This window comes from Leishmania braziliensis, chromosome 28, assembly GCF_000002845.2.
Source record: "Leishmania braziliensis MHOM/BR/75/M2904 complete genome, chromosome 28".
In the NCBI taxonomy this organism is placed as follows: Eukaryota; Euglenozoa; class Kinetoplastea; order Trypanosomatida; family Trypanosomatidae; genus Leishmania; species Leishmania braziliensis.
This window is the reverse complement of record NC_009320.2, coordinates 304,094-328,461: the sequence shown is the minus strand read 5'-3', so window position 1 is coordinate 328,461 and position 24,368 is coordinate 304,094. Positions and strand designations below refer to the sequence as shown.

At 57.0% G+C, this 24,368-nt stretch overlaps 7 protein-coding genes and 1 pseudogene across 8 annotated transcripts; all 8 read right to left on the bottom strand.

Moving 5' to 3' along the window:
• Positions 1-797: 797 nt before the first annotated feature.
• On the bottom strand, positions 798-1,721 carry LBRM_28_0970 (conserved hypothetical protein; the record flags this gene model as incomplete). The annotated part of the gene is made up of 1 exon (XM_001566078.2): positions 798-1,721. One exon carries the CDS (start codon positions 1,719-1,721, stop codon positions 798-800), a length of 924 nt encoding a protein of 307 aa, XP_001566128.2.
• A 1,841-nt stretch (positions 1,722-3,562) lies between these two features.
• LBRM_28_0960 (putative ribonucleoside-diphosphate reductase large chain) lies at positions 3,563-5,962 on the bottom strand (the record flags this gene model as incomplete). Its single annotated transcript, XM_001566077.1, has 1 exon — positions 3,563-5,962. One exon carries the CDS (start codon positions 5,960-5,962, stop codon positions 3,563-3,565), a length of 2,400 nt encoding a protein of 799 aa, XP_001566127.1.
• A 1,421-nt stretch (positions 5,963-7,383) lies between these two features.
• LBRM_28_0950 (conserved hypothetical protein) lies at positions 7,384-7,914 on the bottom strand (the record flags this gene model as incomplete). The annotated part of the gene is made up of 1 exon (XM_001566076.1): positions 7,384-7,914. One exon carries the CDS (start codon positions 7,912-7,914, stop codon positions 7,384-7,386), a length of 531 nt encoding a protein of 176 aa, XP_001566126.1.
• A 1,498-nt stretch (positions 7,915-9,412) lies between these two features.
• Positions 9,413-11,140, bottom strand: LBRM_28_0940 (conserved hypothetical protein; the record flags this gene model as incomplete). The annotated part of the gene is made up of 1 exon (XM_001566075.1): positions 9,413-11,140. One exon carries the CDS (start codon positions 11,138-11,140, stop codon positions 9,413-9,415), a length of 1,728 nt encoding a protein of 575 aa, XP_001566125.1.
• A 1,017-nt stretch (positions 11,141-12,157) lies between these two features.
• On the bottom strand, positions 12,158-13,603 carry LBRM_28_0930 (hypothetical protein; the record flags this gene model as incomplete). Its single annotated transcript, XM_001566074.1, has 1 exon — positions 12,158-13,603. The coding sequence occupies one exon, from the start codon at positions 13,601-13,603 to the stop codon at positions 12,158-12,160; it is 1,446 nt and encodes a 481-aa protein (XP_001566124.1).
• Positions 13,604-14,356: 753 nt separating this feature from the next.
• Positions 14,357-17,272, bottom strand: LBRM_28_0920 (putative minichromosome maintenance (MCM) complex subunit; the record flags this gene model as incomplete). Its single annotated transcript, XM_001566073.1, has 1 exon — positions 14,357-17,272. One exon carries the CDS (start codon positions 17,270-17,272, stop codon positions 14,357-14,359), a length of 2,916 nt encoding a protein of 971 aa, XP_001566123.1.
• A 1,499-nt stretch (positions 17,273-18,771) lies between these two features.
• On the bottom strand, positions 18,772-20,816 carry LBRM_28_0910 (annotated as a pseudogene). Its single transcript is given in 2 exon segments — positions 18,772-20,424; positions 20,430-20,816. Coding segments are annotated over 2 exon segments (2,040 nt in total).
• Positions 20,817-22,149: 1,333 nt separating this feature from the next.
• Positions 22,150-22,719, bottom strand: LBRM_28_0900 (conserved hypothetical protein; the record flags this gene model as incomplete). The annotated part of the gene is made up of 1 exon (XM_001566072.1): positions 22,150-22,719. One exon carries the CDS (start codon positions 22,717-22,719, stop codon positions 22,150-22,152), a length of 570 nt encoding a protein of 189 aa, XP_001566122.1.
• Positions 22,720-24,368: the final 1,649 nt, after the last annotated feature.

Here is a 24,368-nt window from a genome sequence, read left to right as displayed (position 1 = left end):
GATGTGACGAAGGAAAGACGGCGTAGGGATGACAAACGCCCCATGGTGAACCCGCATTGCGCGTCGAAAAGCCGCCGTCATCCGATGCAGCCGGTTTTATGATTAGTAGTAGAAGTAATATGATTGAGAGGAAAGTGTAGGAGCAATGCGAACAGAAAGATGAAGAAATGGAGAGGAGAGGCCAGAGGAGTCGAGTACAGTCATAGGCGTCAGTGTTTGCCACCGATCGCACCCGAACAAACCGCAGAAGAAATGTTTACTAGCATAGTGTAGACGCGAGAAGGTGGACCTTCGATTGCCACTCAAGTGCCAAGGCGTGATCCTCCAGGGTCTGCCCATCACAGCATCATGAACGCAGATGCATGCAGGCAGAACGAGCGTGTGGGTAATCCTTGTTTGGATTCGAGTCTGCTTTTTGTTTTTTTTTTTCTCTCTCTCTTCACTGTAAGGCAAAGTGAGAACGGTGCTGACTACAGGCGGCGCCCTGTCATGTCCTCTTCGATTCGTTTTCTGCAGCTCCTTAGAGATTCTGGCTAAGCAAGACGAGGTCCAAGCGGCGATCGCGGACTACGACACAGGAGCGGCTTCCAGAGACGTAAATATGCGCATGCGACGATCGTCAACAACACTCGCGGTACGTTTGTGGGCAAGAGAGAAAAAAAACGAAGGACAAAAGGAGAGAGGAAAACCTACACATACATAAAGCGAAGACGGTAGAGAAGACGCAATGCGCGGTATTACAGGACAGCCCGCCTCGATGGTGGAAGCCTGTGTTCGACTTCGGACATTTGACAGGCCTAAGAGACGGGCAGCGAGTCCCCCAACTCCTCATCATCACCTCCGCCGCTGACGCCACTCATCCTAGCACCGGGCACGCCACCAAAGCGTCTTACCAGGTCATAACTCCGCTTCAGCTCCAAATCCTTCTGAGACAGAAGCGCCTGGAGGCGCTCTGCCTCTTCGGCTAGCCTCGCGCATTCCTGGTGGTACTTCGCAACTATGCGGTGGTCCTCCTCACGCACCGATGCACGTTGCTTCCGCCACATGTCCTCCCTGGCGGTAAGTTTTCCAATCTCTATGTTCTGCCGCTGCATCTCTTGTTGTAGTCTCTCGACATCGGCGTCTGTAACGGAGAGCTTCACCTGATCTTGAAGCCTCGCGCACCGCGCATGCATCTCCATGTCCATCTTTTCTAGTTCCCGAAGCGACTCCGTCAGCTTCCGTACCTCCTCCCGCATCTCCGAATTCATCTCGTGCTGCTGTCCGCGCATTCGTCGAGCTTGTTCCTCAGTGCGCCCAATCGCGCGCAGCCCCTTGTCGCGCCGCCTCTTCACCTCCTGCAGCGTACTCACCTCTTGCTCTACCTGTGCAATCTGCATCTGCACCAGTCGTACCTCGTTGCGCTTGTCGCGTACCCGCGGATCACTGGTGTACTGCCGCTCCAGGGCGTCTAAAGCCTGAAGTTCATCGCGCAGGAATGCGTTTCGGTTTGTGAGTCGACGTTCCTCTGCTTCAGGATCTTCAGGTGGCGTTACCCAATCAGCTGAGCTTCCCGCGGCCACCGACGCACCGCACTTCTCGCACAGATCCAGGAAGAGGAGCTTGCGATCGTCGATGGCGTTCTCCAGCAGCTTAACCTCCATCCGCAGCTGGGCAGCGGTCTTCGCTTGAGACGCGGCATTGGCGGCCTCTGCGGCCTTGGAGCGCGGCTGACAGCTCATGGCCGCCGCGTGATGGAGGACTACAAGGCAGAGCACGGCAGCAGAAAAAGAGAAAAACACACTCACACCACAGAGAATGAAAACAACGCGATCCAGCGGAGGGGGGAGGGGGAGGGGACAAAGAGTAGCACTTGCTGCAACTTCGATGAATGAAGATCTCCTCGGCAGAACCACCGACAGAGTAAAAGAGGGCGGAGGCAGTGGGGGGCCGCGGTTGTCTGCGTGCAGGTGGTGAGTTGAAGGCGGAAAGGGAGCCAGCGGCGCCACCGTGAGCCGTCTCGAGGTGAGCTCAGCTCGGCCAACTCCCTCAGAATACGCGTGTATATGCGTAAGGGGACAACGTTCGACATCGCGACGTGTCGAAAATGTTCCGAAAGGATAATAAGTACATACAGAAGAAAAATAAAAGAGGAAGAAGCCCCAAGAGGAAAAGGAGGATGGAAGTGCAAACAAGGAACACACACACACGCAATAGGGGGAGGGCAGCCTCCGCATCACCATGACCTGACGACCCTACTGTACTCGTCTGAGCCATATCCTGCAGCTGCTACCATTCGAGTCGCGGCAGCTGTGTCTTGCTACCGTAGGGCTACCGTTAAGAGACTTTCACAATTGACCTCCTATGTGCACACCAGTGCACGACAATCCATCTACAGTCGCTGGTCAATACCGGCAGGGGAGGAAGGTAGGAGAGACGGGGAATTCTCGATGATTCAGACTGCGAGGCGGCGACACCAGCATCTCTCCTCAAACCATAAGATACAGTAGCTTCACCCGCTTCCTCGCCACGCCAGGCATGTCAAGTGATACAGCCTCACCCATAAAAGTGAATGGGTGAGACTATATCACTTGCATCTCTTCAACACTTTTATTGTTTCACTTGCGTCCGCTTGGCAGCTCTCTGCTTCTCTATCAGATTCCTACACTCGTCTCTTTTAAGTGCGCCCCCTCACGCTTTGGGTTCGAAAGAGGAAAAAAAAAACATAAAGTCCATCAACGATGCTGCACGCGCCCACACCTACACCCCCCCCCCCCACACACACACACATTCTCCCCTTATCTCACTCGCAAAGAGAGAGAGAGAGCGCGAGAGAGCGAGGCGAAGGGGAAGGGGGAGGGGGGAGCTGTAGCAATAGGCGGTGCCTTTCGAGTGGCATGCCTCTCCTCAAGTGTCACTGATACCGGCACAACTCTACACACGTACACAGACACATATGGGCGCAGACGAATGTGTGTGTGCGGTGCGCGATAGCGCCGAAAAAAGAGACGAAAGCTCTCGCAAGGAGCAATAAATAACAATAATCTCAGAAAAGCTTAACAAACCCTTCAGCACCGAGGGGTAAATGGAGGGACCGGGGGAAGTAAGATGAGAGCAGCACAGATGTGAAGGCACACACGTGCTCGCTAATTCGACCCCTCCCTTTTTATTTTCTTCGCCGCTGTTTTTTCGCTTTGCTTGTTTGGCGGGGGGATTAGGCAAGGGGGGGTTGTCACATATATACGGTGCGGCTGCTTGATGGCCTCTCTCAAAACGCACGCAACGCGATGAACAAAGGAGAAAAGAGGAGAGATGCCAGACGAGAAGCGAGGAGGTACACACACACGCGCGTAGCGGTACCCAGGCACCGACACTGTCGATGAGGGGAGTTGTGGTACAATACGAAACTCGAAAGCACATCAGAAAACAAACCAACGGTTATCTATGGTAGAGCGCCTCGAGAATGAAGGGAGGCAAGTACATGAGATCGTACTGTACGCAAGAGTGGGGCAGTCACGTGGGCCGAAGTCGCCCTTCGGATCTTCGCGGCTGGAGAACCACCGGGTGCCGCCGCATTAGCTACTTAGGATCCGCAGTTCAGGCACTCCTCGGGTTGCGAAACGCGGTGCGAGGACATTGTCTGCTGCGAGCTCTCCCTCTCCTGGATCTCCTTCAAACGCTTCGCGTCCACAGTGAACTTGATCGCGTCCGCCGCGGCTTTAGTGCGTAGATAGTAGACACCAGTCTTCAGTCCAGCCTCCCAGCCGTAGAAGAGCATGGACGTGATCTGGCCAGAGGTGGGGCTCTGAAGAAAGAGGTTCAGTGATTGGGACTGGTCGATGTATTGGCCGCGGTCGCGTGCCATGTCGATCAACTTGCGCTGCGGGATCTCCCACACGGTCCGGTAAAGCTCCTTTAGGTCATCTGGGATGCCGTCAATGTTGAGGATCGAACCATTGTAAGAGATGATTTCGTTGCGCATTTGCTCATTCCACAGGCCACGCGCGATGAGGTCCATGACGAGGTACTTGTTCACCACAGGGAACTCGCCGCTCAGCACACGGCGGACGTATATATTCGAGGTGAAGGGTTCGAAACACTCGTTGTTGCCGAGAATCTGCGAGGTGGACGCGGTTGGCATGGGGGACACCAGCAGTGAGTTGCGTATGCCTACCTGCATGACCTTCTCTTTGAGGCTGGCCCAGTCCCAGCGACCGCTGTTCGGCCGCGCGTTCTTCCACATATCGAACTGCAGAATGCCCTCGCTTGCCGGGCTGCCCTTGAAGGTCTCGTACGGTCCCTCCTCCTTTGCGAGCTCCATCGACGACTCGACCGCGGCGAAGTAGATGGTCTCGAAGATCTCCGCGTTCACCCGCTGCGCCTCCGCCGAGACGAACGGCAGTCGCATGAGGATAAAGGTGTCAGCGAGGCCCTGTACACCAAGACCGATGGGACGGTTGCGCATGTTGCTGCGGCGCGCTGTCTCGACTGGGTAGTAGTTGCGGTCAATAACACGGTTTAGGTTGCGCGTGATCTGCTTCGTCACGGCGTAGAGAAGCTGGTGGTTGAACTCGCGCTTTTCAACGTCGACGAAGCGCGGCAGCGCGATGGAGGCGAGGTTGCATACGGCCGTCTCCTCCGGCGACGTGTACTCGACAATTTCAGTGCACAGGTTCGAGCACTTGATCGTCCCAAGGTTCTTCTGGTTTGACTTGCTGTTGCATGCATCCTTGTACAGGATGAACGGCCCGCCCGTCTCGATCTGAGACTCCAGGATGGCAAACCACACCTCCTGCGCCTGGATCGTCTTGACACCGCGGCCTTCCGCCTCGTAGCGCTCGTAGAGCCGCTCGAACGCCTCGCCATGGCAGTCGCTGAGGCCCGGGCACGTGTTAGGGTCCATCAGCGTCCACCGCCCCTCACTTTTGACACGCTTCATGAACAAGTCCGGGATCCACAACGCGTAGAAGAGGTCACGGGCGCGCTGGTCATCCTTTCCTGTGTTGCGCTTCAGCAACAGGAAACCAAAGACATCGGCATGCCAGGGCTCGAGATAGACGGCGAAGGCGCCCTTGCGCTTACCGCCGCCCTGGTCTACGTAGCGGGCAGTGTTGTTGAAGACGCGCAGCATTGGTACGAGTCCGTTCGACGTGCCGTTGGTTCCAGCAATGTAGCTGCCGGCGGCGCGGATGTTGTGCACATGCAGACCAATACCGCCGGCCGCCTTGCTGATCACGGCGCACTCCTTCAGCGTATCGTAGATGCCGTCGATGCTGTCGTCCTTCGACGCCACCAGGAAGCACGAGCTCATTTGCGGCTTCGGGGTGCCAGCGTTGAAGAGGGTTGGAGTAGCGTGGGTGAAAAAGCCCATCGACATCAGATTGTACGTCTCACGCACGTTGTTGAGATCTCTGCCGTGGATGCCAAGGGCGACACGCATAAACATCTGCTGAGGCCGCTCCACAATCCGCATCTCACCCCTTCCCGTCTCGATGCGTAGCAGGTACGAGCGCTCCAGTGTCTTGTACCCAAAGAACTCGAAGTTCAAATCGCGGGAGTAGTCGATCATGCTTTGCAGCTCCTTGTGGTGCTGCTGCATCACCTCCCACACATCGTCGGCGACGAGGGGAGCGGGACGGTGTGTCTGCACCGTGACATGGTCGTGCAGAAGGCGGAACGTCTCCAGCAGCGACTCACTCGTCTGCTTGTGCAGGGATGTTGTGCACAGGCGACCGCCCATGCGACCATAGTCGGGGTGCTTCGTGACCGAGTACGCCGCCGTTTGCGCCACGAGCTCGTCCAGTTTGTCGTAGCGAATTTGGTCCGTCAAGCCGCGAGTCACGTTCTCCGTCAGCATGTCCACATCAAGGTGGTCGCTGTCGAGTCCCTCCATCACCCGTTCAAAGCGGCGGCGAATCTTAGAAGCATCGTACGTTTGCGCCTCGCCATTGCGCTTGATGATCAGTGGCGCCGAATCGGACATGGTTTCAATGAGAGAAAAGAGAGGAAGAAATAAAGTAGAAAGAAGCGTCACACGTGAACCAAGGCGGTGACACAATGGAGGTTGTCTTCGTGTTGTGGATGCTGCTCACAAGCTACAGAAAAAAGCGGAGGAAGAGCAACCTGGGCAGCGCGTGTTTCCGTGTGAAATAGGGTGATCAGTGTGCACTGAAGCTTGTCTCTCTGTGCGTGTGTGTGTGTGTGTATGTGTATGCGTAGAAAGGTGATGAAGGGAAGGGGGGGGGGGAACAGCTGCTCTATGAGGGGGAGGGGTGAGCGCACGGCCAAAGGGAATATGAGAGGGTATGACGTGTGCGCAGAGACTCCAAGAAGAGGCTAATGCAAAGAACAGACGTAGGAGGGAAATGCAGTGGGCGAACTGAGAGGCGGTCGTGAGGGTGCAGCGCAGTGGAGGTGTGTATAAAATTGTGGAGAAAGACACAGGAAGGGGACGAGGGGGTTTCTGCGCGTGTATGAGACGACAACCCGGTATGAGGGCACCACAGCGGAGCTCTTCAAAGCAAAGACAAGACAGCGGCAAGGACGCTGGAGAGTAGATCTGTGTAGAGAGGCGGGGGGGGGGGGTAGGAGCGAAGAGGCGAGAACAACAGCAACAGCACAAAGGAAAAGCAATTTAGCGGCGCCAAGGCACGAAGTAGCGGCGCACGCAAGAAAAGGGAAAGAGGAGAGGAGACAAGAGAGTGAGACACGTAGATGCCTGACCTCATTAAAGAAGGGGGAAATACGGCGCCTCTCTCAAATGTGGCAAGGCGTTACTCTACATCGTCCCGCGAACCGAGACACGCAGGCTTGAGTAGTCATGCGCCACCCCAGAGTCTCTTAATAGTAAGTCTACCATCGATGCGGCTCTGCGGGCATGTCAGAACCAACACAAACCGTCTCTTTATTTCGCCATGGTGCATGGCATTGTAGAGCATGGAACCCCCCCAAAACTAGCGCTGCTTGTAGTAAGTCCCGCCCCGCTAACCGTTAGTGCTCTTGACTTGCATGCACCTCTCTCCTTGTGCATACATGCCTGTGTGTGTGTGTGTGTGTATATGTGTGGCTGAACCGTTGTTTGCTTGTGTGAGTAAGTGAGAAGAATTTTGCCTCGGCTTTGATTACGAACAGACTCTCCTCTCTTCTCTTTCGCTCCCCCTCCCCTCCCCTCACAGCGAACCGACGGCGCCGACTGCATCGCTTGCGGCGTCGTCTTCTCTCTTTTTTGTTGTTGTTGTTTGGAGGGGATGACGACTACACACACCGACACATAAAACGTATGTTACGCCTCGCCAACAGCTGTTTAATCCAGCCTTCTCACTTGCTCATACTCACCAACTACCACGACAATCTCGACAGTCAACGCCACCACTAACACCACCACCACCACCACCAGCGCGCACCCTAAATCAATTCTCGCTCAATATCCCAGGACTGTGCGAAGACCTGCACCACATCCCCACCCGTGCACCGCATGCGGTAGCTGCCAGGCGGCATCACAATCCTGACCTTCGTCATCTCCCCCGAACTGACTGAGCCAACGCACTGCCATCGATTACGCTTCCGTGCATCAGGCAGAAAGAGTGGGTCGGTCTCTTCCAACTCAATGTAGCTACGCTTTGCCAACGATGCGAGGGACGAGGAGGCGGCGGCGCCATCAATACCGTTGGCTGCTGGCCCCTTGCCTAACTGAGATAGCGGTTTACGTGCCAACGCTGTGATCTGCATCCTACACTCAATGTTTACCTCAATCATGATCTCCGGCTCCACCTCAAAGTTAAGTCCCTTCTTGACAATGCGCTGCGTTTCAGTGAACCAGAACTTGCGGTTCTGCGAGCGTGGAGGAACGCGAATGAAACGCACCTTGTTGCGGTTAGCATTGAAGGAGATTTTCTTCCGCGCCTTCCGCGGCGCAACACTCAATTTCGTCTTCATCGAGAGCACCGCGTGCGTAGGCTTGTGCGTGTGCGGCAGAAAAAAGGTGTGGGAGTAGACGAAGATGTACGCACGTGGGTTTGCTTAGTACGAGAGAGAGAGACTCAAAGGACGACGTCCTCAGTTCCAGGCAGTGGGGAGAGAGAGACAAACGGCGGCAGCAGCAATAATGATTGCACACGCCTGAGCTTGCAGCAGAATTTTGATTCTCCTCTAAGAACAACAACAACAACACAAGATGAGAGCCAAAAAAAACCCTCAATAGAGTATAGACACCTTCCTTACCTTATGCTGCACTGCGATGCGTGAGTGGACTTGTGCGCGTGTCGGTGTCGTCTTTGCGCTCATGTCGAGGAGAGAGAGGAAAGGGGAGGTGGTGCGACGCAATCGCGGCTGTCTCGATGAATGGACTGGGTGTATGGTGGTGCAGCGTGCGTCCACACCCACACACACACACGCCTCTACGCACTGAAGTTCTCTGAGAAAGAGACGTCAAGATGAGAGGATAGTGTCCTCCTTTCTTCTGTGAGCGTGTGAGTGTGTGTGGGGGGGGGGGTTGGCAAGGCGCGCGACCTCGGCGAGACAAAGAGGGAGAGGGACGGTGGTGACAAGAAAAGAAACACAAAACGGAATGAGACGGACGCAGAATGAGGCAGTGGTGATGTGCATCACTCGAGTGCCCGAGGGACAGGAGGTGCGCACAGGGTCTACCTCCTGTCCCTCGGGCGGAGGCAAGCGTGGCTCGCCAAATGAGCTGCGCAGAACCAAGGAGCCCATGCGTGTTGAAGGTTGAGTGAGTGGTATGCGCTCATCGGCACACACATGGCACAACAGAACCCGCAGTCCTCTTCGCAGACGCAGGACGATTCGCCCTCTGCTAGCATAGGCGCGCGCTCTTTGTGCGCGTGGGTGTGCTCGCTCACTTGATCGCGTGCACCCACACATCCGCACTGGGAGAGGGATCGAATTCATCGGCGGGTGACGGAGGTGGGGAGTGGGCCATGTGGAGAGAGAAGTAAAAGCGGTTGTGCATCGGGGCTTGGGGATGCAATCAAAGAGGGTGGCAAAAGTGCACCTGAATCATTTTTTTACGTATTTGCGGCCACGGTGGGTATGGTGCTGTGTGAGTGCGGCGACAGAGGGGGGGTTGAGGCAACAGAGACGGCAGCCATCAACAACAAGCACTCCACACAGCATCGGTCAGCGACAACAGCAACGACAACAACCAACACATGGGCCGACACAGTAATGTCATCGCAAGCACGCGAAGGCATCCGTGTGCTACGTTCGAGCTTTAGGCGATGACAAGAGTTCGTGCCACCATAGAGCGGAGGGGGGTGTCAAAACGAGAAGGGGAAACCGTATGCAGCCGCGGCAGTGCACACGCACGCACGCACATAGCTAAGGAGGGGAGGGGGCGGGAGTGCATCAAGCGCGTAATCGGCGCAGCGGGAAGGAAGCAGCCATCCCCACGCTTTCCCTTCGGTGCGCTCAACGATTAGGATGTCTCCATGGGAGACGGTAGCGCAAACAGGCGAACATGGCGTCCGTCTGCATACCCACTAGTGGCCAGGCCGAGGCCGTTTTGCAGAAACACGGCGTGCTTCACAGGGTCACCCTCCTGCACGTCGTACATGTCCGCGACGCGCACCATCTGAAAGTTGCCGCTGTCCGCCTTGCCAGCCTGCTCGTAGACCGTCACGCTTGGGCCTCGGAGTAGTGCGATGCGCAGCACCTCGTGGTACGCCTGCCCGCGCAGAGCCGTAAGAATGCACAGCGGCGCATCCCTTAGGTGACCGGCGTAGTCCGTGTCAGAAAACGAGCACACCGTCTGCGGCGTGTTCTGCGTTGACAAGGTTTGCACATCGTAGATGGTACCGATGCCGTTCTCCAGAAATACAATCATGTAGCTGCGGGTGTTGAATTCGGGGGTGCCTGGGGTCACGAAGGCCAGCGCCAACACACGCAGCTTTTCCGCGTTGGGGAACACCGCGACCGACTCGAGGGTAATGCCGCCACCGCCAGCACGCTGCACCACACGCGAGAGCCGCGGCTCACGCAGAAAGGAGCCGCCGAGCGCAACGCGATCGTCGCACACTGCCCAGGCGAGTGCGCTGCCCACTTTGAACTTGTCCTTGTGGACTGTCGACGTCTTCTCCGCACTCCGAGTAATAACCTCCACCTCTGTTGACCGATCCATAATGCTCAAAATGCTGTCCTGCCCGAGTACGCTCCACTGTGGCACTGAGGAAACGAGGCGGTGGTCTGGCAGCTTCATCGACCACAGATGCGTCAGGCTCACGCTGGTTCGACCCGACACCGAGAAGCAGACAAACTTGTCTGTGAAGCGTTCACCCGCGACGAGGCGCGTGTCGTCGACGGAGAACTGTGCGGCGTAAATTTCCGCCTTCTGCTCTAGTCCGACCGCTGTGGTGACCACCGCGTTCACATCGGTGAAGTACTTTTCCTGCAGCTCCTTACCACGCTCCATGAACGCGGTGGCATCGCTCTGCGGGTACAGGGACGTCTTGCGCTTGCTGCGACACCCAATCAGTAGGTACCTCTGCCCGGGAGAGGTGAGCATGAAGTCCACCTCCGGAAAGCCGCGGAGGATGGACTTTGGTGCAGCGCGCGCGTCCTGCGGTGTGCGGCGAGACGTGGCGGTGAACCCCGCCTCTTGCTGCTGATGCTGTGGTGGTGCTGCGATAGCCGACTCCTTCAATTTGCCTGCGGCTTCTTGCTTGCTCTTTCCACCGCTATTGGCTGTTCCACGCTCCTGCCCCTTGCGCATCTTCGGCAGCAGCGTCGATATTACCTGCGGATCCTGCTCGGTCAGCACGAAGGCCTCTTCCTCGCCGTTGTACCCCCGCAGCTTGCGCTCTGCCTGTTCCCGCTCTATCTGGATTTGGGAATCCTTTCTGTTGGCGCGGATCTTCTCAGTGGTGTAGGTTTTCATCAGAATGCTGATGCACAGTCGCCAGGAGAAGCGCACGAGGCAGCTCGTCATAACGACGATGATGATAAGCGCGCCAAGCAGAATGAGGAGGTCCATCCAAAGTGCCTTGCCACCGGTGGAGGCAGCACCGATGAAGACCTCTGCGGCGCCCGAGATTGAGTCAGCCAGCAGCATCTCCCGAGCTACGCCTACCGTCTGAATATCAAGGTACACCTTCGCGAGCCCCTTAACGAGGCTGTACAGCCGTCCAGAGACCGCATTCGAAATCATTTCTGCTCTCTCTCTGTCGGAGAATGCGTGGGCTTAAATGAAACACTAGGGCGGGTCTCTATGTGTGTACGTTTGTGATCTATTTCTTGTTCCTGAGGCCCGTGTGCATGTGCATGCGTAGGGGTATGGATGTATGGCTAGGAATTGGGTAGGCGCCGCATTCGACAGCAGAGATGATGGGAGAGGAAAGGGGGGAGGGGAGGGCAGGGCAGGGCATGCGTAGCGTGGGTTGGATAGAGAGGTACACAGGCATGAGCATGGAGGAGATGCAAAAGTTCGTAACATCACGCGAGACAAAGACGTAGCGAAAGGGGAAATAAAACGAAGACGGATGGGCGGTTTGATGGCAAATTGGACAGCCAAGCACCGGGTGTTGCAGGGAGGTACACACACGCTCACACACACACAGAGAGATACAACGGCCTGACAGGAGAAGAGGGCGCAATACCTCGGACTAAGAACACTCTGCGTCCTCGATTCGCTCGTCATTGTTGTTGGCACCCCTTCGTGGACTCCGCGTTGCACGACTTGACCTTCGTTGAGGGTGCGTTTGTGTCCGTAGGGGGTGGAACGTTGGTGTCTAACAGCGTCTAGAGAAAAGTGCAACGCGTGCTCTGCTGCGCCCGCCACTTGCAGGCCAGCACACAAAACAGTAGAAAACAAGACACAGCGCATGAGATGGAAAGGCGAGTGGTGATGCAGTGATGAGTATGTAGAGAGAGAGAGAAAGGGAAAAGAGTTCTGGCATACCGATGACCGCCTCTCTCTCTCTCCGCCTCCCCACCCCTCCCTAACGGCATGGAGACAAGGAGCAGCCTGCTCGTGAGATTGAGGGCGCCGCAAAGGAGCTGAAGAAGAAACAGTAACGCCAGAGCGAAAGTGCTGAGAGTTCACACATAACAGATAGAGAAGAACGTATACGCTGGGGAAAAGGAAAGATGTACTGTACAAGGCTGTCGGTGCAAGACACCGTGATCGACGCGGGGATGTCCGACCTCACTGGAAACATGAGCGACTCTACACGGCATCAGTGCACGCTGTCCACTTGCACCGACTCCCACACAAAGGGCAATAGCAGACATCGGGCAACTCAGTGCCAGCAAGGAGGAGGGCAAAGACATTGATTGATAGCTGGCACGCAACGCAAGTCACTGTAACTGTAGCCTTGTCATAGACGCGCACCTCCACCGCACCGAGGGGGCCCTCAGCAGACATTCCAGCGGCGGCATCAAAAGACGCCAGCGTTGCTGAATCCGTGTAAGGCAGTAGCGAGAAATTGGCTGACTTTCTCGCCGACTCCCCTGATGACGATGGTAATTGTGTCAGTTCAGCCTTCGCAATGACGTCAGACGTAGCTACGAGAGTGGTGCACCCATCCCTCTGAGCATTCCCTACGCTACCTACGCAGCTAATGGGAGAGGTAGTGGAGACTGTCGCCTTCGAGGCGTGAGCTCTGGAAGTGGCGGTGCGGGTTTGATTCACCGGAAGGGGTGCGAAGAGGGCCATATGCGGACGTCGGTTACCCATCGCTGCCGTCTTGAGTGGCAAATCAGCCGCGTGGTGCTTTTTATTGTTCTCTTCTCGCGCCGAAGCGCGCGGCAACGATGGGGACGCGGCGGAGGCGACGGTAGCCACGAAGGGCTCGCAGATTGGCGAGCAACTCGTGGAAGTTGAGTAGACAGCGCTGCTGGTATCTGAGGCCATTGCCTCCTCCACGTTCAGGAAGCGGGCAATGCTTTCTTGCATGGCGGCACGTCGTCCACGGGGCAGGCACGATGGAGAAGCCGACATCGGGGGACGTGTTTCGCTGGCGTCTTCTGGAACCCTGAAGGGTACAGGCGGCGCAGGAACTGCAGCGGACACTAAAGGGACACGTCTAGGTGCAGACGATCCTGTCTTGGTGTGACTGCGGCACGTTACGTATGACAGTAGCGGAGGAGGTCGCAGTGAGAGGGTGCAACCCGGACCCGTATGATGAGGCTTTGTGGAACAGTAGTGCAACGGAGAGGAGGCCGCCTCTCCGGTGAGCTCGGTGGAGGAATGCAATGTGGAAGAGCTGGGCTTGGTCACGCGCGGTTCAGCCATACAATTCCGCAGAGCTGTCTGCTGCACGGCGCTGCTGCTGTTGCAGGAACATCCTGCCAGGCTTCCGCCCCTCTCGCTGCTGCAGTCTCCGCGCAGGATTGTGTCCAGCTGCATCTCTAGCAGCAGTGGAGAAGGGATAGAGGATGTGTCAGCCTCATGCAGGTCGTCAGCTGCGGTGCTCACCGTTGCGCTTGGGGAAGTAGCCGATGCACAGAAGGACTTCGGAAGAGTAATTGGACGGTTTCCGTAGTTGCAGTAGTACTGATCGCGAGAAAGGCAATCCGTTCCTTCGTCCGCGCCTGCAACGCGGTGCTCAGCGTAAGCATGAGTGAATTTCACCGCGCTACCCGGCGACAGCTCCACTTCGATTGCGTCCATAGCCTGCGTAAACAGGCGAACGAAAAGATGAAGAGGGAGAGAATTGGTGGTGAAGGAGGGAGGTGGGAAAGGAAGAGAAAATAAAGAGGCACAAGTAGGTGTTCAGCTACGTTGCAGTGCTCACGCACGTCTTGTGGGTTGGCCCCGGAGTGATGATGAAGGTGCAGTACCACGAAGGGGCATGTGGAGTCTGGAAGCCGACAGACAGCAGACCAAGCGAGATTTGCCGTCTCCTTAACCTTGCAGAATGGAGGAACCGTCTGCACGTGGGTCACTGTATTTTCTTTTCTATGCGCTGGTTTGTGTGTGGATGGGTGTGTGGGTGTGTGAATGTTGGAAAGCTGCGCAGGGGAAGTCACCTCCTCATGGCTAACACGTGCGAAGACCTGTGACGCGGCTCAACAGGCAAAAAGGTACGAGAAAAGAGAGGCGGGGGTGGGAGGGACGTGCACCGTGAAGAAGCGGCACATGCGGCGGCCACACCAGCGAAAACAACAAAGAAAAGGGAGACAGCAGATCCTCTCCCCCCCCCATCACTGCTATGAACGCAGAGGATAAATACGCCCACACAATGCAACCAACGAGAAGGCATCCGCTTCATTTTATTAGACACGCACACAGAGACGCACACGCACACGCGCACGCCTACTCGTCAGTTCCGCACCAGGAGGCACTCTCCTCGCTTCCTTTCTTCCTCTGACGCAGCGGGAAACGGGGGAAAGGGACAGAAGGAGGGAAAGGGCACAGCACGCATCACACCAGCGAGTGCTCAATCTGCAGAGGCGCGTGTGTCACGGGGTCGCGAATCAGCCGGTACTCCTTCCTGAATTCTGCGCTCTCGTAGAAGGCGTTCAGCGTCTCCTGGGAAATATTTGCTGTGTAGTAGTCCAGTTCCGATAGGTCTATACGCACTTGGGTCGGCTCCACCCCACCAGACAGCTGGCGCTCGAACTGGCGCACCGTCTGCACCGCCACTTTGATGCGGTGACGAATGAGCGGTAGACTTTCCGTGTCGGACTCGAGGAACTTGCGGAAGCGTGCCTCCATCGCGCTGCGCAGGCTGTACTTTTGTGTCTGAATGAAGCAGCGGAGAAATAGCGAGACGGCTGCGGTGACATCCTCTTCGGTCACAAATTCCCGAAGGTGCATCCGCGCGTGCGCCTCAGAGAGGCGAATGACGGATTCCATGTGCCGCACCGTAATGGCGATGCCGCCATGCTTCGACTCCTGCCGCAGCTCGACATACAGACGCGCAATGGTGTCGGGGTCGATATTGGAGATGCGGGGAAAGCAGTGGCTCTTCGCCAACAGGATGTACTTGCGCAGTAAGGCTTGCGGGAGCGGCTTATCGCTGTCCGGGTCGTCGTCCTCGAAGCGGGAAGTATCCGCGACGCTCTCGCGCAGGTGCCGCAGCTGCTCCTCGTACTCCTGGCGCTCGCCCTCTGTTGACGCGTTCTCCAGCGCGTAGCGCAACCTCGAGAACTCTCTGTGCCGGTCACGCTCCAGCAGGCGCGTCTCCTCATGCGTCTGCGGATGGTTGCGCATGTGCGAGTCGCAGATAAACGCGGCAAGCCGCTCGTCCAACTCCACATTCACCTCATCCCGCACCACAAACAGCAAGTCGAAGCGGGAGAGGATTGGCGTGGTGAGATTCACATTGGCGTCAAACGAGGTAGAGGGGTCGTAACGGCCGCCCATTGGATTCGCCGCCGCAATGATGCAGCAGCGCGCCGACAGCGTCGTCACAATGCCGCCACGCGCCACCGAGATGGTCTGCTGCTCCATCGCCTCATGGATGGACGTTCGATCTTGGTCGGACATTTTGTCGAACTCGTCAATGAGACAGCAGCCGCGGTCCGCTATAACGAGGGCGCCACCCTCGAGCACGAAGTCGCCGTTGACGCTGTCCTTGTGCACCGATGCTGTCAGGCCCACAGCGGTCGAACCGCGGCCAGTCGTGAAGACGGTGCGGTTGGCCGTCTTCTCAACGAACTTGAGAAACTGCGACTTTGCGCAGCCAGGATCGCCAACCATCAGAACGTTGATGTCGCCCCGAATGCGATGCGACTGATCGCCACCGATGTCCTTCGGCACGGCGCCCATCATGGCGAGTAGGAGCCCGAGCTTAATGTCGTCGCGGCCGTGGATGCTCGGTGCGATTGACTGCAAAAGCTTCCTTCGGATATTGGGCGACTTGCTGAGCTCGATAATGCGCTGCCGTTCATCATCGGGCAGCAGAAACACACCCAGCTCCGTCGTGCGTCGAATGACATTGTTCGCGTGCAGAACGGTCGTAAAGACGGGAAAGCCTTGGCGGCTGTTGAGCAACGGATCAAAGTTGTTGCGGTAAATCCCCGTCACATCCACCTCCTCGCCAGGTTTCGCGCGATCAATGAGATCGTTCGTTAGAACCACCTCCAAGCTGCGTGGCAACCGCCCAGGCGGTACCTTACCAGGAGACTCCTGCAGAATTATGGTCTGATGATTTCGGTACTCCGTCAGGCGCATGTTCACGCGGAACGGCCCTTTGCTATGACAACTGGGGCACATGCTCACGCGCTGTTCCTTCTCGCCGCGCTGGTAGATGGGCCCGATTATGTATGTGCACCGCACGCAGTCGTACTTAACGGCGTCCATCTGCGGATACACCGGCGAGCGGCGGATCACCACTCCCTCCACCCGTACTAGCACATTCATGTGCACCTGGCGAAAGTCTCGGATCGGATCGCACAAGGGCAGGTCACAAATGCGAATAAAGATGTGCGAGTGCACCTTGCGATACTGCGGGTACAGCTTGAAGGTGAAGTAGTTAGCAGCCTCCTCCAGCAGCTCGATCATCGGATCTGGTGCGTCCACCAGCCACAGCGCGAGAACGCTATCGTACACGCGGCTCAGATGATCGTAGCTCAGCTGGAAACTCATGTCATTTTCGCGCGCCATTGCATTCACTTTCTCTTCGTAGACGCTGACGTCGTTTACGATGTAGTTAAAGTAGAAGTTGTAGATGCGGTTCTTAATCACGCGACGAGGTAGCTCCTGTGCAAGCCACTCTACCAACTCCCCTTGCGGCTGCCGCCAGTTGAAGCTCATCGCCTCCAGGTCACCACGCACGTAGGCGTCGTCGTTGGGGTCTCCGTAGCCCGCGTCCTCTCTGTCATCGAGGCCGCGGCCTTGATCGCCAGCTGCGGTGCCGCCGCTCCGTGCCATACCGCCCTCACCTCCGGAGGCCCACGACGCATCATCATCATCGTCCTCATCGTCCTCGTCCACGTCGCTGAAGATGCCTTCTTGCAGCTGGCGCCGCTCCTCAGCCAGCGCCGCCTCTTTCTCCCGGCGCCGCTCGAGCAGCTCATCCACGGCGATACGGCCCCCCTCGGAGATCTCGGAAACGGAGCTGTCGTCGTCTGCAATCCAGTCGTCGTCTTCGCCGACCTCATCCTCGGGCACCTCACTCTCCTCATCTGGCTCGAGGTAGTCTCGCATGAAGTTGTCCCCATAGAGGTCTTCTCCCTCCTCGTCATCGGCCTCGTCACCGGAGGAGTGGTCCACGTCGTCGGCGTCCGCAATCTCCTCTCTTCTCGGCGGATGAAGGTTCGAGGCATCGGCCTCGTTCGCAGGCGCGCGGCGCCGTTTTCGGCCAGTGGCATCTCGCCCTCTCGAGGGCCTCATGACTCCCCGCCCTCTAATTCTGCGCAGGGGAATGAGAAAAGCAAAGACGTCTGACTCGCCGCCTGCTCCTTCCGTTCTCCTCGCCGTAGTCTGGTTGGTGCAGCCTGCTGCTCCAGTAGGCTAGTTGAGGGCTCCTACACACTCGCTTTCCTTTGCTTTTTTTTCTTCGCTGACTCGTGTGTATAGGGGCCTATGTATGGATCTATTCAGATGCCGGTGGCGTCTATGAATTAAGGGAGCCGGTGTCGATGTGAGTTGCGAGAGACACCCCACATAGTCGCTCCACCTGTGTTTAGTCCCTCGATGCTTCACAGCGCGGGTGTGTACCCCCATTCAGGAATGGGTGCCTCTCCGCCTTTTCTGTGGTCTAAAGAAAAGGTCGACGGCGCCTCGTGATGGCACAAGCCTCGCACCACGTCGACGACGCTGGAGAGTGAGAGTGAAGTGCACCGATTCAAACAAAGAGAGAGAAAAAAAAAAGCAACGGAGAAGGCAGCCGTGGTACTGAGCAAGGCGGCTGCTCACAACAACACACGAGAACAAAAAAAAAAAAACGCACGCGTCAGCGCGCACACGAGTCAGTGAGTAGGCCGCTAGATGAACAGTGCGTCTCTGGCACGCATTGCGGGAGGGGCCGCGGCGAGAAACAAGAGGCATACAGAGAGAGAGAGAGAGAGACAGACAGGAGAGAGGAAGACACGTTCCGCTTGAAAAAAAAAAGGGGTAATGCATTACCTGGGCAGAAAGAGGAAGAGCGAGCGACGGTAGCGCGGGTGCACAGGAGGGAAGCCAGGGGGCAACGGCAACACTGGAGGCCACTTTGCAGTCAACATGGGTGCTCGTCAGGAAGGAGGGGCACACAGAGAGGACACTTCGAGTTGCATGCGCACAAACGCCCCTTCTCCACGCACCACCGCACGTAAGTGCAGTGCCGCCCCGATGTTCGGCGCGCTGCTTCTCTTGGCTAATGGTAGCCACACCTCTTCATGAATTTTTTTTTTGGAGGGCAGGTGCGCGCCAGGTGCCAACGTCAGGAGTAGCCGCACACAGCCATGTTATCCGCACAGCACGACGAACCACTTCGGGTCTGCGTGGGGGGGGGGGGGGAGGGAGAGGCAAAAAAAAGAATCAGCAGCAGCAGCGACGCCGCTGGATAGCAGAGAGTCTCCCTTCTTGTCTGCACGGAGGGGGGAGGAAGGCAAACAGAGCCGGGGCGAGGGTGGTGGAAGAACGCACACACACACGCAAGCAGGCCTGTGCAGTGCAACGAGGGGCGGGTGTGCCGGTGTTCGTGGGTGGGAGAAAAAAGCCGTGCACTGAAACACGAAAAAAAAGGCCGATAGAAATGCCTTCGATACGAACAACGAAAAAGAAAAAACGAAGGGACGCTCTCACAGGAAGTGAGGGTCTCTGCAACCGATGACGCGCCCGATACACCCTCACGACAACGAGGGGAGAGGAGAGCCTTTCCTTCGCCTGGGCCGGAGGAGTGAACCGTCCTACAACATCTTACCCAGCTGAAGTAGCGCAACGGTATGTGCGCCTGTCATGTGGTGCTCTTTTATTCAACGTACACAGATGGGGACGGGTCGCCGCCTGTCCATCCCTCGTTCATGTTACCCCAATCGTCTACGGCAGCGACGTCGAACCTGTCGAAGGCTGCAGTATTGCCCAAGGCTGCCGCATCGTCCGTCCTCCTCACAGAACGTTGCAGCAGGGATTCCGCCTGCACCTCTTTCCCTGATTCCACTTGAAAGCGCGCGTCGTTGCTCATCTGAAGGAGCGGTACGTCAGGCTTTCCGTCATCGCTTTCGTGCACTGCGGCGCACTTGTACGCATCCGTTCTGTGCATCGGCGGCGCCCCCCTCCGCATTAACAAACTCAAAGTGGGCCATTCGCACAAAGGGTGCCACCACAAGCACAGATATCGCGAGTAACTGCTGAAATGCAGACTCACACATCAGGCCCGCACGATTGCCGTAAAGTCAGCAGGGGTGGCAAAAAATGACCCGCCCTTGTTCACGCGGTGGATCAGCTACTTGTGGGCCTGGTGCCCCCGCTCGAAGACGCGCAGCGTCATCGCCTGCAGCAGGCCGCGCAGGAAAGGGTACCCCGCCTCGCTGACAGGGGTGTAGCGCCGCAGCTACTCCTTCGCAGCCTTGTGCAGGCTAGCGTCTGCCATGGACAAGAGGAAGTTGCCGCCGAGGACAAAGCGTCTGAGCGTGGCGCCGGCAGGGGGCGCAGCATATGGTACGCTGTGAGCGCTTTCCCGAAGCCTTCACTTCGCTAGTTGCTAGAATGTAAGCGGGCACCCATTCTGCTTTAAAGCCGCACTGCGTGAGGGGGGAAGACGCTGGCGACCTTAGTGAAATCACTGCTGCCCCTGTTTCATATCGCCGTGTGGGTTGAGCACGGCAGCAGTTGACAGCGACAACTCCATGAAGATACTGACGAGTAAGAAAGTGCCGTGGTGGGTTGTCCATCAGCACCTGCCTCACAGCTGACTCGCGCAGCTGCGACACATTGAACCAGCATTCGCCGTTGAACCATCTTAAGTGCACATTCGCGCGAACTGGCATCCGTTCTTGAGCAACGCCCTGCTCGCCTTCATGGAGGGCTAGATTGAAGGAGAGAAACGTGCGGTGCAAGAAGGAGAGGGATCCGGGGTAGTCGCACAGAAGACACCTCCGCGCGAGGGTGGGTGCGAGATTGACTCTTTTCAGGTACTCCTTCTCTGCCCTCGCATTCCAACAGTCATATGCAGTCGGATGGCCGCACATCGCTGACTGTGCTGGAGCAACGCCGCGTGTCGGCCGGCATTGCATGCGGCCTGATCGGTGCCAGGTCTGTCACCCCGCCTGTGCCATTGGTCATCTCCTCCCTGATGCACCGGGCAAGCAGCGGGAATCCACGCAGGTTCGTGGAAGCCAAACTCGCACATTTCACCACAATATTGAGCGGCCGCGCGCTGGGAAACACGGCGTCGCTGCCGGCAAACTGATCGGCGCAGTAGAAGGCGGTAGCCCCCACACCAACAGTAAAGTGATTGCAGTACAGGACCGGGTTGCCGTTGGCGCGTTCAGGAAACAGGTGTGTGCCGAACAGCTCTGCGGCCTGCCTTAGCGTCAGCCACAGTCGCGACACGTACTTGTTCTCAACGGCACGGTGCTGTATCCATAGTGCTGCGGGCACCGCGAAGAAAAAGTTTGTCTGCGTGTGCGGGCGGTACCGGCCCGGGAATTCGGTGTCGCCCATAAAGAAAATTCGCTGCTCCTACGCGCTTGCCCCTCGCGGACGACGCCAGTAGTGACTCCAGTTGTCGCTCCTGTTGCCACCTCAGTAGCTGCGCGGCCGTATAGGTGCCAACCAGCAGCGAACCGTTCAAGGCAAGCGGGTGCTGAGAGGGTGTTACCGTCTCCCAGACGGGGTCAGGGGGAGAACTGGGAAGCGCTTGCCCACTGCTGCTGCCATTATGGTGGTGGTAAACTCGGCACCGCCGTCGGTGGTGGAACTGAAGCACTTGCTGGAGTTTATCGTGCGAGTTTTACGCGGAGATAGTGGCAAAGCCGCGCAGGAGCCACAAGCCAGCTGCGCATCCGCGGCGGCAGCGGGAGTGAATGACAGGACTTGAGTGTGTGGGAGGGCCTGCTCAGGAGGGGTGAGGTACGGAACCATAAAGTCGAGAAATTCCGCGCGTAAGCACCGGTTCTATGTCGGCGCAGAGTTCACACGATATCAGCCTGTGCCGATAGACGCCGTCGCATCGCCCATGCCACCACCCGAGGTGAGAGTGACGTCGCAGAGAGTCGCATTCGGCAGAATGTACACATTGTACGGCTTGGGTGCCGTGTCGAAGGCGTTACGCGGCACTCACACGTCGCTCTGTAGCTTGTGGCGGCACGCAAGGGCCGCGAGCTGATGATTGAGGATCTCTGGAGATAAGGCGCTAGTGAAGAGACGCTGCTGGCGACAGTGCCGGTGTAGGCCATGCATGCTGGTCGCCGTGCTCCCCTCTCCGATATGCTTGGTTGTGTGTGTGTGTGTGTGGGGGGGGGGGGGGGGGGAGGCCTTTCCGCAAGTCTGACGGGAAAGGTAATGATGGAGCTTCACACAGATGCCCATACAACCATGTGCGATGCTCCCTGAGGTAGCCACCTCTGCTCTCCCTTGTGTGGCAACGGGGATGATAATTAGCAATAAGGTAGCGCATGAGGGGGTCCCGGTAAGGCCTTTATGTCGACAGTGGTCGTGTGGGGCGTATCAAGTCTACGTTGCATCGTACGTGCAAGACAAACAAAGGAGGGGATGAGTGAGTGGGACCAAGCCAACGCGCGCCATGAGATGAGAAAGGGAAAAAAGGGAAGAAAAACTCAGCAACATGGGGAGCACGATCAAAGGCGCGTGCAGTGCTGGCACCAGGGGCTAGGGCTTCTCCAGCAACGTTAGCGTACTTGCTTGAGTGCAAGGTAGTCCTGGACACACGAGAAGAACAGGGAGAGGGTGGGCACAAAGACACACAGCCAGACGCCTATGGGAAGTGCACAAGCGATACCACGACTGCCTTGCTGGTGGTGCATGTGCTGTATCGTGTTGCTCATTGGGTTTCCTACACGCCGTACGTGCGCCACGAGGGAACTCGAGAACGCGTGAAAGAGAGACGGCCACAGTGACATGCACGTAGGCAGCACCATCACCGTGGGCATCTTTGCTCAGAAACAGGGGGGCAACACGAAACGATTCCAACCGGCGGAGCGAAATTTGCGTGCACTGGAGGGGAGGGGGCAGCGACGAGCACTCGCGAACGAGTGATACTTCTCCTTTCCTTGCCTGCGCGCTACACTACGAATTTGCCGCTCACCACGCGCGTTGCCAGAAGCCTACCGGGAGAGCTCCGTTACGGGGACTCCGGCTACAGAAGCAAAGTTGTCCAGGCGCGAAGCCATAGAGAGCCGCACCTCAGAGCATCGCTCCGCGAGCTCCGCCGCCAGGACCTCTCGCTCGAGACAGTGACGCTGCACGCACGTCTCGTGCCAAGCAAACTGTCGCTGGAGCTCCACGGTGCATGCCACGGCGACGGTGTTCGTATCGCTGCTATTGGTGTCATCATCCCCTTGAGGACTCGCATCCACATCATGTACGTAGTGTTCATGCAAGGTTGCCGCTGCCGCCGCAGAGTCTTGTTCTACACCGCGGTAACGACTGCGGCCGCGGCCTCCTCGACCACGCGCACCACGAGTCACTGGAGCAGAGCCGCGTCCTCCATAATGGCCGCTGCGCTTCCCGCGGGCCTGCGCTGTCCGGTATGCCGCCCGCTCGGTTGCGATGGCGCGAAGGTGAGTGAGGTGGTACTCGATCCACGCATCCAAGTCTCGCAATTGCTGGATGTAGCGCATGATATCACACCGACTCCCGTGTGTGCTGGCAACAAAATACTCCAACTCGTTCATCTTTTGTCGCTCAACTCCTGAGAACGCCCTTCTCTTTTCTGAATGCTGAGGAAGAAGAAGAAGTACGGTTTGCGAGTGTTGATTGCCGCGAGGGGGGGATAGGAGGCTGCGGAGTCAAAGCGACGGAGCTGACAGAATTGAGTCGAAAAAAAAAGCGGGCAGCGGAGAAGGAAGCGAATATGTGTGGGTTTCTATACACACGTACTCTGTGAATAGGCGCTTGAGATTCCACCACAGATGGAGAAGCAGAGACAACTCACACAAGCTCCACTCGTTAGAGTACGACCCCCCTGCCCGTCTTGTTTGCAGCTGCAGTCGTGTCCACAGTTGTAGACTAAGCAACAGCGCGGCTGCCAGCCTTGGATGAAGGGGACAAAACAGATGGAAAGGGGTCCCTCTTGGTTCGCTCGCACTTCTTCTTTCGGCTCTTTCGATCTCTATCCCTTTCTGCGGTTCTCAAATCAAGACAGGTGAAACTGAGTGCTTGTTTTTTGGGGGATTGCGGTGATGCACGCCACGGTTCCGAACGCGAAGGAGTCAATTCACGAAGCTCCTCCTGAATTGACGAAAAGGAGAAGCACGCAAGGAGCAGCAGTGCTGCGCGAGAGTAATGAAGCGCGCTTGGGTGTGAAAGTATGTGTGTACGCTTGAGCACGTGCAGAGGCATGGGTGTCACACCCGCCCACATACACAACAAAACGTCTGCCTCCATCAAGGCACAAGCAGAAAACAAAGAGAAGCATGAAAAAGAAAGAAAGAAAACGTGAGGCGATCATCACAGTAGGACAAAGCGTCTTGATGGCAGGCGTAAGGGGTAAAGCAACTTTTGAGGGAAGGGGTACGGCTTTTGGCAGCTGCCGCAGGCTGCATTGCACATCCGCCGCAGCCATCATGATCCGCTTTGAAGAAGAGAGGCATATATATGCGATAGCTAATTATTGAATACGCACTTCTTCTTGCTGATTTCATTGATAAAACAAAAGCTCGTAGCAGCCAAACACTGACGACAAAGACTGCACGCACAGACGCACATACACAAATGAATGGGTATGTGCAGGTGTGGAGCAGCGTGACACCGTTGAAATCCGTCCTGCGCCCTCCCCCCCCCTCCCACTGCTTATCGCTTCACAGTGTACCACATGAAGATGGTGGAACAGTAAAAAGTGCCCATGTAGTGATCACAAGACCCCGCACTGCGAGGCCGCTTCTCTTTTATGTCATGTGCTGCGGGTCTTTTTTTTCTTCCTTCGCTGATGCTTTGGTTTCTGTGTGCCCTTTGTGACAGGCACCTCGATTGGTGTGCTTCCATCTCGGACCTACGAGGGGGGGGGGGGAGGCGATGTGGCGTCGCCTACACACGCACGTATGTATGGACGCCCTCCCTGATACCTCCGATAAGGAGCAGCCATACCCAGAGAATCAGAGTCGCATCGTCAACACGTCCACAGGCAGACGAAAAGAGGGAGGAAACACATCGAAACATTTCAAACAAACGAGTAACCAAAAGCACAGCCATGAGAAGAGTGACGTTTCCCTCGTTCTTTGTTCCTCCCCAGATGGTCAAAGCACAGCGCAGAACTCAGTAGCAGCGTATCTGTGCGCGTCCGCCCCTTGCATGCCGTGAACACACACCAGCCTACCAGTATTCA